This window comes from Astyanax mexicanus, chromosome 4 (genome assembly GCF_023375975.1).
Source record: "Astyanax mexicanus isolate ESR-SI-001 chromosome 4, AstMex3_surface, whole genome shotgun sequence".
NCBI classification, from domain to species: Eukaryota; Metazoa; Chordata; class Actinopteri; order Characiformes; family Acestrorhamphidae; genus Astyanax; species Astyanax mexicanus.
In genome coordinates, this window is record NC_064411.1 from 7,360,216 (window position 1) to 7,372,630 (window position 12,415).

A 12,415-nucleotide genomic window follows, 5' to 3' on the forward strand; every position below is an offset into this window, starting at 1 on the left:
TCCTTTTTGGAATACAATATTAGTGTGATTGCCAAACATTGTCATCGGATATGTATATAATACATTATTATTAAGCTGTGTGTCTCCATTATGGCCAAACTTTAAGGAAGTGGCGTACCAAATACTGTAGTTCTTTCTACAGTGGAGAATTTAGAGGAATTTGTGGGGGATATGCAAGCTAATATTCAGGAACAAGTATTGAACTTACTCTCAGATGACGATCCCTCCAGATCAGCCATACAACAGTTTTTTAAAAGGGTGGACAATCCCTTTAGCCAGTTTAATTCCAATAGCAAATGGAACAAATAATCAATATATTTCAGGGAAAATGGAATATAGTACAGCCTGTTAACCTGTGTATAAGAGTAAGGTATGATAGCAGACGTAATAGCAGAATTATAAACTATGAGCAAATTCCAGTTGTTGTCGAGTTCATATACATGTTCCTTTATTGGGAACACTCCGGTTCATGTTCAAGAATGAGAATATTTGTGATATGTTCCAAATATGAGCCGTCTGACAAATATGAGGACTTCTGTGATAGAAGCTACTTCACAAATAATCTTTTTAAAAAAAAAAAAACAAGTTTGCTCTCCAAATCCAATTGTGCTTTGATGATTTTGAGTGTGCAAATCATCTAGGTTAAAAAAAAGGGATACATAAAGATGGCTGCCTTTACTTTATCCTTAGAAATCTCCCTCACATGGTGAATTCTACATTAATGAACATTTGTCTGCTATCACTGTTCTACCTCTTGTGAGGGAATTGAAAATATAAGATTACTGGGGTTGCTGTTTCATTTGCATAGGTGGTACACTGGTGATAACTTGGGCATGCATAGCATTCTTGGGTATGTGGAATCTAAATATTTTTTGCAGATTTTTCTTAATAGAAAAATCCTTGGTTCAGTTGATTTTTTCAGAAGATGACTCATGTTTAACCCTAAGATCACCTGTTCTGAATGAACAGCATTATGTTGTCTTGGTCGATGATCAAACATTGCCCTCTTCATTTGGCATTAAGAGAAATAGCATACTTAATACACTGCAATATTTCAATATTGCAGAAGATTATGCTGTTGACATCATGCATGATATTTTGGAAGGGGTTGGTCAATATGAGGTCAAATTGCTATTTGAACATTTCATCTGTAAAGATGCCTTGTTAAACAGGATATATGCTTTCAATTATGGCTATCTGGAGAAGACAAACAAGCCAACAAATATAAATTTTGAATCTGGAGGACATGGGGTTAAATGCATCACAAACACTGTGTTTGATAAACATTCCTTTAATATTTGGTGACCTGGTACTAGACGATTATTTAACCTTTTAAGCTCCAAGCCTATTTTACCATTTTCCGCCTGAAATTACATACTCACATTTGAAGGCTTATCACTCTAATATTAAATAACTCAGAGTCAAATCTATGAATTAATATTACTTAAAAGCCTTTACACAATTGATTTAAGACACTTTAATTATTCAGTTGAAAATGTAATGGCCAAAATATGGTAAAAAACAGGAAGATTTTAGGCGCTTTTCAGATTTTCTATTTTTTTTTTTCAGACATATAAAATGAACTATTTATATGGATGAAGGGTTTTGCTAGCTAACATCGTAAAATTTGTCTGATATAGCCATAAAATTTTGGTGATTTTAGGACTTACTGTGGCCGAGATATTTAGCTTTATTTGCGTCAGTGCGTTTATAAGGCCCAGCGTTTGGTTAGAGAGTTAGCAGGTGTGTTAACCAAAGTGTCTATGTTAACAAAAGTGTATATTTCATGTTTTTGAATTAAAACTAACTTTGTCTTTTAAAAAGATTAAAACCCAATCTTACAAATTTTAGAGTACCTCCCTCCTCCATCAGCAGCCTCGTAAGGACACTTTAGGGACCCATCAGCTATTCACATGTTAAGCACTTGAGGTGCATAGCTCCCCATTCAAAATGTAACGAAAAAAATTCCCCGACCTAGGTATTTCTCGGTATGAGTAGGTTTATTAGGGCGACTAGACAGACAGATTGACACATTTTGGGCTTTCTAAAACCTTTGGTTGGGGAGTTAGGGTATTCATTCACCAAATGGTCTCTGTTCACAAAAGAGTATATTTTAAGTTTTTGAATAATGGTAAATAATATGTATTTCTCGGTATGTGTAGGTTTATAAGGGCGACTAGACGGACAGATTGACACATTTTGGGCTTTCTAAAACCTTTGGTTGGGGAGTTAGGAGGTGTGTTAACCAAGAAGCTCTGGTGAGTAAAATTTACCTAGCACTGATAGATTATGATGCTATCCTTAAACTGGTGTGTATCTGAACAGAAAATGCAGAATAAATGTAGCTGAAATGACCGGGGCAATTTAAAACGTCAAAATGCAAGTTACCTTATTAGTTACCTCTTAAATTCAACAGTTGCATTCATTTGTATGTTTATAGATGTATAACAACCTGCTGTAGAATTATTTGTATATTATATAAGTAGTAGTCATTAACTTAAACATGTAATTTTAAAGAAATTTTGTCTTTTAAAAATCTTAAAACCCAATCTTACAAATTTTAGAGTACCTCCCTCCTCCATCAGCAGCCTCTTAAGAACACTTAATGACCCATCAGCCCTCCTCCATCAGCAGCCTCGTAAGGACACTTTAGGGACCCATCAGCTATTCACATGTTAAGCACTTGAGGTGCGAACACGCCCCCCGTTATACAGGTATAAGTAGAAGCACACTTCTTCACTAGTTCACTTCTTTCCCTACAGACTGGAGGAACAGACTGCTGAATCTCCGCTGCTGATCCAGGAACACACCGCTGAAGCTACACTGCCGACTGCTTGTTCTCCGTTGCTGATCAAGGATCCAGAAGCTCTGGTGAGTAAAATTTACCTAGCACTAATAGATTATGATGCTATCCTTAAACTGGTGTCTAGCTAAACAGAAAATGCAGAATAAATTTAGCTGAATTGACCAGGCAATTTAAAACGTCAAAATGCAAGTTACCTTATGTAACTATTAGTTAAAGCTAGTTTTTAGCTTAACAATTTTTTAAATTGTACACCATAGAAAGCAGGTTGACTCAATGTATGGATTGGCAATAAATTAATGTGTGTTTCAAAAGATGTTGTTGTCATGAGTTTTGGTTAACTTATATATTTATTTATTGATTGGCACTTTGGCGTAAGATACACTTTTCAACTTCTCCAAAGCGCTGGATAGCACAATTTATTTGTCCTATGTTTAAAAATGTGCTCATTTATTTCAGATGGCTCCCTGTCCAGTTTGCAAGAAGATGCTGTCCTCCATCTCTGCGCACCTTTCCACAGTACATCACGTGGAAAACGTAGAGGAGAAGAAGATCCTGGTTCAGCTGGCGAATCAGAAAGTGTCGATCCTGACATCTCTGTGTCCTGTTCCGGGATGTGGGTATCAGAAGTCTCGTCTTGACCGCCATCTGACCAGCTGCCATCGGGACCTGTCCGACCAGGCCAGGGAGAGATACATCCAGACGGCACAGAGGATAAAAGCCATTACTCTCCTGAGAGAGTTGAGGGCTAGCAGTCCGAACGTGCCCATGGCCACTCGCTTGGACTTGGCTGCTGCTGACGAGTGAGTGGCACTTTCTAAATAGCACTGTTAGTTACAAGTTCATATTTATTTTCATGTCTATATTCTAATGTGTTTTTTTTTCGGTCTTTCATGTTTATCTCTCATGGTAGATCTTCAACGCCTGACTACGACCAAGTACTTGAGTCAGCGAAATCTGGCGTCCTCGATATCAGTCGTAGACTGAGAATGGGACAACAGGTGGAAGAGAGTCAGCAGACACTGTTCCGGTACGTCTGTGAGGCAATACTCCTGAAGGAGCATCAACTGGCAGAGAGTGCTGTGCTGAACTTCAAGGTAGCTTTTCTTGCTGTCCTTAATGCCTTGCATTTCTCTAAAATGTTTTATAAAGACAAACTGGCTAATGAAAATATAATTTTTTCCCCATACAGGTAGAGCATTGGGTTTCTCGAACCCCATCAACCAGTGGCATTTTCCTTGAACACTTTGACATCAGCCTGACTCCCCAACATGAAGAGGTACAAAATGTACTATATATATATATATATATAATAGATGTACAATTTTAAATTCAGTTTTGAATGTAGTTTGTCAAAGACAATAAATGAACAATGTTCCTTTTTTATTTTTTGTTTCAATACAGTGGCTGGAGATGTACTTCACTCACATCAGGTCATGGAGTGTCAAAAAGTCCAGTCCCGATGTTCATGATGGAGGCATCTTCTTTCTGAGCCAGAAAGGAGTTCCTGTGGTGAATCTACCTAATGATATGAAGCGGCTATGGGAACTGTAAGTCCATCAGATTAAAGGCTCATTCAAAAGCACTGCTCCACATATAGCTTTATAATAACATTGTGTGTCTTTTGTTAACACAGGTATCCACAGGCTTCAGGGACCGACCTGCCAGCAGTTGCCCCAGTTGCCCCCCTGCCAGCAGTTGCCCCTGCCAGCAGTTGCCAGCCGAGGTAATTTTAAGCAAGGCATCTTATTTAACAAACGCTGTTGTTTTTTAACTGTTGTTGTTTTTACTTATGGATTGGTCTTTATAACACTCGCCCCATCTTTTAGCTCTGCTGCAGGTTCTGAAGAGGGGGATGATGAGCAGCCTTCCTGCTCAGATGCTGTGGGACAGGCAACTGGACAGCCACAGGCTCCGAAGAAGGACCACTCCCCTTCATCCTCTTCGATTGCAAGGAAGCGGAGGGCTAAGTCCACCTGGCTTAGTTTTCTTGACCTGTTTCCGGTGACTGTTCATGCCACGACACCCACATGTGAGGAAATTGTCGGCGGTGGATTTGATCGTGAATCCTTCCGTTACTTTCACAACAAATGGAGGACAGTCCAGCGGGAACAGCGCATCCAGTATATCTTGGGTAATGACTTCCTCTCTCTTTTATCAACACACGGTCTCTGGGCAACAAGTCTTATCTACATATAAGATGCAAGAAGAAGAAGAAGAAGAAAAAAATAGTATCAATTTAGAACCATTTGTTTTACATAAATATATATACAAAAAAAATATTTACCCGCAAATAAGGGTGGTGCTGGCCATAATGACGCTGAAGGCTGTCAACAATGGCCACACACCCACCCTCTGGGCAGAGGAACTGGGACTCCAAGCTAATTAAAACAAAAAAAAGTGATAACAAATAAACTCAATTATTACTACTCTGTTACACAAGTAATAATACTCTATTACACAAGTAATAAAATAATCCATAACTGTATTTCTGTCACATGTTCACGTTCTAACCAACTACAATGTCCTCTCTCTTTTTCACAGATAAGTGCAAGTTCAGGAACCGCCCCTCAGAGGCCAGGGTATACAATCGGCTCCGTGCTGAGAACTGGTCGGCCAACTGTCCAAGCGCCATGGATGTGGTCAAGTCTTGGCTCCCCGTAAAGGACCACATCAAGAGTCCAGACATTATCCGCCGTATTCAGGAACAGTCTTGGAAAGGACTTTGCCTGAAAGACTTTGGGCCACCAAAGAACAAAGGTAAGGCCATTTGATATTATGCCAGGATTCTATTAAACGTGTCATATTTTAAAATTTGTTTGCATTTTTTATATTACCACCCTAACCATTAATTCTTTTTAATAGTACCACCCTAACCACTATGTCTTATTCTCTTTTGAAGGGGTGATTGCGACAATGCCCTTTTCCAAGGGAGAGGTGGTCTGCGACTACCATGGAGAGTACGTCACCCAAGAAGAAGGGAATCGGAGAATGCAACAGCTTTTGGACGAAGCCTGTTACGTCTTCTTCTTTGCGGGACGTGGGGAAAAGGTCTGCATAGACGCCCAACATTCTCCATGCCAGTGTCACCCACACCAGGACACGTTTGGTCGTTGGATGAACCATTCACGGAGAAGTCCAAATGTGAAGCCACACGTGTTCAAACTCCCACTCACAGAGGGAACAAGATGGCATCCCATTTTCCTTGCGCTAACGGACATTCAGGTCAACGAGGAACTACTTTGGGACTACGGTGTTCTCAGTGACGAGGGACTTGGAGGCGAAACTGTTGGACTGGACTGGCTGAATACTTGAATTCCTGGACAACAACCTACCCCTCTGCCATCTCATACGAACTCACTGCACGCAGCACTTTACTTCACCCTGCACCACAACTCATTCTGTACCTGTACTGTCGCCTACTAGACTTCACACACACACACACTGTAGATTATTTGCACATGTATATAGCATTTATAATGACAAATTGAATTGTGCAGTTTTTCATTTTTAATAAATTGGTCAAACTGTCAAGTCATATGCGTGTTTGTTGTTGAAAAATATTGGAATTGGACAGCATTCTACATCACACCTATATGACACCATGCCATTTCCAATTTAAAAGACTTATTTCCCCATCTGTGAGGAATCTTGCAGCATTGGGCTTTATTTAATTTGGTCAAATCATTTAACATTCAACATCCCGATTCCAAAATATTTCAGTGTAGTCTTATATACTGGAATTGTGATCCAAATCTAAACATGTTTGGCATAGTTCCATAGGTCGGACCTACATGGGGCCTGCATAGCTGTGTTCAGCATCCCAGAAAATGGGGGGGGGGGGGGGGGTAGCCAAAATCTGGAAGCAATGTGAGATAGGGAACCCCCTCAAAAGTCGAGTGTCATTCTCCTCATAGCTCCCCATTCAAAATGTAACGAATAAATACCCCGACCTAGGTATTTCTCGGTATAAGTAGGTTTATTAGGGCGACTAGACAGACAGATTGACACATTTTGGGCTATCTGAGACCTTTGGTTAGGGAGTTAGGGAATTCGTTTACTAAAGTGTCTTTGTTTACCAAATTGTATATTTTAAGTTTTTGAATAATAATAATAATAGTAATAATAATAAACCTAAATACACCCACATGAAGTGCATTACCTTGACTTACCAATTCTCCGCATTAACCTAATACCTATTTGAATATAATTTAACTCATTTTACACTGTTGTTCTGACTGTTGTTTTATATCTCAGCCACTAGATGGCACTGCTAATGTTTGTCAACTGTTCCTTTGATTAAGTCTGATTTGCTAGTTAAATCACATGATGAGGTTTAAAGGTCAGTACAGCCATTTTAGATTGAGCTGTGTGTGTGATGAAGCAGGTGGCTTCATCTCTCTCCATCCTCACGTTGTGTGCCTTGGACATCACTGTTTGTGAGTAAAGCTTTGTCTATTTTGTTTTGAGATGTGGATGAGCAGAGTATTGAACACATTTGTGAGCTGTTGGTAATGTTAGATTCTTTGTGGATACATGGCAGGGTGCTTTGCTAGTATATTGGTGTATTTTGTAATTGTACTGATGTTTTTTCCTAAACTTAAGATATGTGATGTTTGTTTGCAGTTTCACAAAAAGAAATTGGGAATCTGGATAAATTAAACACTGAAGAAACTGAAACACCTTTGGTCCAGCTCTTTATTCAACCCCAACTGTTTAGCTATCTGTCAAGTTGTGCTAAGCTACAGGCAATAAGGACAGAATAGTGAAAAAACACTGCAAAGCGGGCACCTAACACAGGATTAGTGGTGAAGCATTCATCTATACATCAGCCTTGTAGAAGTTGATAGTTATGGAAGGAGCAGACAAAACAAGATCCAAAAGAGCACACCAGCAATTACGTAGAACAGCATTTTCAAACACAAGCACACCGGTGCCCACCACCTTCACCCATTCCTCAAAAAAGCTATGTCAAACAGGAAGATGAGGCTCATCAAGTCCAGGCAGGCTCTGAACCACCTATGCCCAGTCTCTCATATTATGGTGAAAGTGCAGCTCAAGAGGCCACATCACATCCCAAAGGTCTGAAAAGAGAAAAGAATCAGCAACCTTTAACACATCCTACAGATCAGCATCCTCCTGCACAAGCTTATACAGCTTCTCAGACACATCCTGCTCCACATGAAGACACCGCAGTAAGTGACATTGCCAAATTCCTCATCCGTCGTGAGCTGTTAAGTTCGGGGCTCCTCAGGTTCGACGATCGCCCAGAAAATTAATGGGCTTGGAAGACTTCGTTCTTAAATGCCAATCTCCAAGTGAGGAACTAGATCTTTTTATGAAGTGGCTTGGACATCAGTCAGCTGAGTATGTAAAGAGAATCCGAGCTGTGCATGTCAGGTATCCTGATATTGGTCTCAAGAAAGCTTGGGAGAGATAAGAAGAGACCTAGGGATCCCCTGAAGTTGTTGAAAAGGCCCTTCTTGACAAAATTGAAAACTTCCATAAACTCAGCAACAAAGATCATCTAAAGCTTAGAGAGCTTGGAGTTTTATTGCTTGAACTGGAGTCTGCAAAGTCAGAAGGCTACTTGTTGGGACTTTCATACTTGGACACATCAAGGGGTGTTAATCCAATTGTTGAAAAGTTACCTCACAATCTGCAGGAAATATGGATTTCTTATGGATCTCAATACAAGAAACTACACAAAGTCACATTTCCCCCATTTTCTGTCTTCACAAAATTTGTCTGTTGTGAAGCTGATGCAAAAAATGATCCAAGTTTCAACATTTCTTCTGGTGCATTTCACACAAGGGCAGACATGACTGTCAAAAGACAAAGCCCTGCAAAGTTTTCCGTCAGCATTCATAGAACAGGAGTATCACAAATGGATGACGAGTCTGCAACAAGTGCATCTGCAGCCCAAACACCTGTTCTTTCTTCACCTTTTCACTTGTACTCTCCAAACTGAGCAACACAATGTAGACTTACATGTGGGATTAAATCCAAGTCTTTCCAACTACCCCTCTATACACACACCTCCCTCTAAACGTATCATCTACAGTAGTTTATCCTTTTAGATTGATGGTGTTCTGAAGAACTCAAATGCTGATTTTATGTTTGGACGTGGCTGACAGCGTATCTGCTGAGACCTGGAACTATTCTGATTACATTAGCAGCACTAAGTTTATCATTTTCTACAAGTGGGGAGACAGACCATAATAACTTTTTACTTTTGTAAGGTAGTCTGTTTTCTATTGGTTGAGACACAAGAAGAGGATCTACAGTAAAGGGCTCATTCTCATCAGAGGAGGATTCATTATAATCAGGATCCTCTCTAAAGTCCTCCTTTTTCTCAGACACATTCTCCTCTATGTCTCTGTCATGGTAAAAGAGATGTGAGAAATCCTCACTGAGAGAAAACCTTTTCTTAGACGTCATTTTCAGTAGAGAGAGAGAGAGAGAGCAGAAAGAGAGAGAGACAGAACACATAGAGAACTGGTTTAGAAGCTGCTGTGAAACCTTTTATATCTCTGCATTTCCACTATGTTGTGTGAACTATCAATATGTTTGTAGGAACAATATATTCCTCCACAGAATGAGAAATATCAAGTTCTCATGAGAATTATGTTTTCCCCGCCCCCCTGTCACATGAATTGTTAATGGTTCTTGCACTAATACAGTTATAATGATGTTATTTTAGGGATCTATTTTTTTTTTGAAGATTATAAAATTGCATGTCATTATGACTTTCATATCATTCAACACAACTGTGTGTCAAATTCTGATTTTTTTTTTTTTTTTAAAGCCTAAATAGCCTGGGGTCAAATTGACCCCAAACAACACCGATGTATATAATGTGAACAAGACACACAAAAAACATCCTTTTAATTTTATGTTTACCCAGCTGTCCCCATTAAATTAGAAAAAAGTCACCAAATAAAACGAGATTTACTACTTAAATAAATGCATTAAACATTGAATGGGGTGAAATAAACTTAAACAAACCCTTGGTATTTTATAATTATTAGTTTTAAACTGATATTTGAATATGAAGTTTAAAATGCGTTTACAAGTGTGAAGTACCCTTCTATACAGAAATCAGGATGGTCCATTGTGATGTCAGAGAGTGACTTTACAGGGAGTAGGTGTGAATGACCTCAATTTATGGAAAGCTTTCAGAATACATAAATAGTAAGACTTTAGACAAGGTGAGCAACAAACAAGATCTGCTGCAGTACGATCTCCTTTTCAAGAATCTGCAGGACATCAAGAAGATAAGTGCAAAGAAAATGTAATTATAATATTTTAAATGAAATTTAGATAAAAAATAATTCTACCAGAATCAATGTCACAACAGCACTGATCTTTCCGTAGTAATAAGTAAGTGCTGTTTGTTGGAGTTGTACAGGAGCAATCAGAGAATCTCTATAGAGGAAAAAACTCACTTCAGAATCTGCTCTGAATCTCAAGCCACTTGACAGAGTCTGAAATGTCTAAAAACCTATAAACATTTTCTTATTCTAAAAAGTATCAAACGTTTATAAATTATTTTGCAAAATAATAATTTATAAACATCTGATACTTTATAGAATAAAATTTTTACTAATTTCCTTAAAACAAAACAACTATAACTGTTTCATCACCGCAGAGATAATTATTAACACTTTTTAAACTGCAGTTTTAATAATTTAAACGAGCTCTGGGTGTAACTCCAGCATCAGTAGCAGTAATGCTAGTAAATCTACTGAATAAAAAACATTAGTTTTAGAAAATGGAAATAATGGGGTACGTTTTCTTTCCTATTTTGGTGAAATACTTTGTTCTACTTTGTAAAATTAAAGGAAAACTCCAGAGAAGTAGTTATACATTGTTTTAAATGAGAGTTTTAGCTGTTTAGCTCCATTCAGCTCCATGCATTGAGGACTCCCTCGCGCGCTCCCTCTAGCGGTGATGGGGTATAATGTGATATAGCGGGGGAGGGGGCGGGGCTCTACATAACCCGGATGAGGCTGAGCTGGGGGGTCTGTAGCTGGAGCGCCGGAGGAAGAGCAGGATCAGCTGAACTGCAGAAGGTATGGAGAAGTTTCTCTCTCTCTTGTTGGAGGTTGGTTGATGTGTTGTAACAGTAAAAAGGTCATTATTGTTCTGTGATTCTATTTTGAACTACAATTCCCTGCACCAACAAGAGAACTGCGTGTTTTTATTTATTAATTATCCCTCCGCGCCCCCCGTAGCTCCAGAGGAGCTTGAATGCAGCACAGGAGGTAAACAGAGCTGAGGAGCTCCGTGAAAAAGTGCTGTTTTAAGCAAATATAGGTATTTTTGAGAAAAGTTACTGGCAAAATTAGCTCTTATATCAGTTCTAGTCACTATTCTGTGCATTTTTAGCGGGTATTGAAGCATATTTTGCCTAATAATTAATTATTTCTGCCCCGGTCGGGTTATCAGCTCTGAGGTACAGCCGTTTCATCACCAAAACACTACATGTGACTGAGCCTGAAAATGTGTGTTCATGTGCTGTATTTACTTCTGTTCCATGTTTTATAGGTATATGTGCAGTTACAGATGCTTAATAATCGTTTGGGATTATTTTGGTTGTGTATGTGCAGGAATGTTGTGGTTCTGTTTATTTAATTAATGTAAATGTTCTGTTCTGGAGCACATATCTTCAGCTCTTACCACGTTTAACCACAAACGATCTAGAAAAAAAGGCTGAAGAGGGATGTTTATTAACAAGAGCAGTTTTGTTAAAAAGATACAGCAACTGTATACAGATAGCCCGACTCTCCAAGCCCAGTGAACAGTGCTGCTAATGCTGCAGGTTAGCTAGTTATAACTTATAAATTAAAGCTAGGTTAGCTAGTGATAACTTATAAATTAAAGCTAGGTTAGGTAGTTATAACTTATAAATTAAATCTAGGTTACCTAGTTATAACTTATAAATTTAAGCTGGATTAGCTAGTTATTACTTGTCAAAAGTGCGGCTAAAGCTTTAGAATTTTTTTAAAGAACTAAGGTTTCCAGAATTACATATTTATATAGTTACATAATGTTCACCAGGCTTTATAGAGTCGGGTTAGCAGCATTAGCAGCACTGTTCACCGGGCTTGGAGAGTCGGGCCAGCGCCAGATAGCTAGCATTAGCGAGGTTAGCTAATGTTGGCTAAAACCTTAACACTCCTTCAATAATAGTGATGTACTCCTCTATACAGTTGCTGTATCCTTTTAACAAACTGTTCTTGTTAGTAAACATCCCTCTTCAGCCCTTTTCTCTAGATTGTTCGTGGTTAAATGTGGTAAGAGCTGAAGATATGTGCTCCACACCATTGTTGAGTGTGGACTTACTTCTACCTCCTCCCATCACAGGCTCACTTTCAATTAGAAAGCCTATAGGCCTTTTTAGTTGCATCATTTTGAAGTCTGTGACATGTTGTTTATTTCCATATTTGGGGTTCAATATCTGAACTGTTTTTGTAAATGGCAAAACTGAAAATGCTTTTTTAAACTCCCCTCTATCACATTCTGTGCTAAATACATGTGTTTAGGACCCTGTACGTTTTATTCTGTGTACAACACCACTGGATTCTCTGAATTACGGGATCGTTTAAG

At 38.8% G+C, this 12,415-nt stretch overlaps 6 protein-coding genes across 15 annotated transcripts in view; 4 read left to right on the forward strand and 2 right to left on the reverse strand.

The window, feature by feature from the left end:
- LOC125801377 (zinc finger protein 239-like) overlaps positions 1 to 12,415 on the forward strand; it is a 503,775-nt gene that overhangs the window by 251,468 nt on the left and 239,892 nt on the right. For 2 of the 6 annotated variants that reach the window (XR_007438683.1, XM_049477998.1), the window contains exon 1: positions 10,821 to 10,878. The exons of the other annotated variants lie outside the window; for them this stretch is intronic. The gene's annotated coding sequence lies outside the window, so the exon portion shown is untranslated. Of the gene's footprint in view, positions 1 to 10,820; positions 10,879 to 12,415 lie in introns of those variants that run through there. 6 annotated transcript variants of the gene reach the window in all.
- Positions 1 to 12,415, forward strand: part of LOC125801286 (zinc finger protein 239-like) — a 297,606-nt gene that overhangs the window by 108,160 nt on the left and 177,031 nt on the right. The window lies entirely within an intron of this gene.
- The window catches only part of LOC125801152 (uncharacterized), a 261,943-nt gene that overhangs the window by 61,997 nt on the left and 187,531 nt on the right, over positions 1 to 12,415 (reverse strand). The window lies entirely within an intron of this gene.
- The window catches only part of LOC111189801 (uncharacterized), a 253,995-nt gene that overhangs the window by 46,249 nt on the left and 195,331 nt on the right, over positions 1 to 12,415 (reverse strand). The gene's annotated exons all lie outside the window — the stretch shown is intronic.
- On the forward strand, positions 1,737 to 6,241 carry LOC125801136 (uncharacterized). Of its 2 annotated transcripts, XM_049477313.1 has the most exons (10): positions 1,737 to 2,258; positions 2,763 to 2,871; positions 3,263 to 3,606; positions 3,717 to 3,900; positions 3,996 to 4,082; positions 4,208 to 4,353; positions 4,440 to 4,529; positions 4,633 to 4,937; positions 5,348 to 5,563; positions 5,706 to 6,241. In XM_049477313.1, the coding sequence occupies exons 3-10, from the start codon at positions 3,263 to 3,265 to the stop codon at positions 6,116 to 6,118; spliced, it is 1,785 nt and encodes a 594-aa protein (XP_049333270.1). In that variant the 5' UTR covers positions 1,737 to 2,258; positions 2,763 to 2,871; the 3' UTR covers positions 6,119 to 6,241. The 2 variants fall into 2 exon arrangements, with proteins under 2 accessions (XP_049333270.1, XP_049333271.1); XM_049477314.1 differs by lacking the exon at positions 1,737 to 2,258 and having other exon boundaries at positions 2,327 to 2,871.
- Positions 10,828 to 12,415, forward strand: part of LOC111188821 (zinc finger protein 658B-like) — a 241,480-nt gene continuing 239,892 nt past the window's right edge. The window contains exon 1 of the mRNA XM_049477300.1: positions 10,828 to 10,878. The gene's annotated coding sequence lies outside the window, so the exon portion shown is untranslated. The remainder of the gene's footprint in view (positions 10,879 to 12,415) is intronic.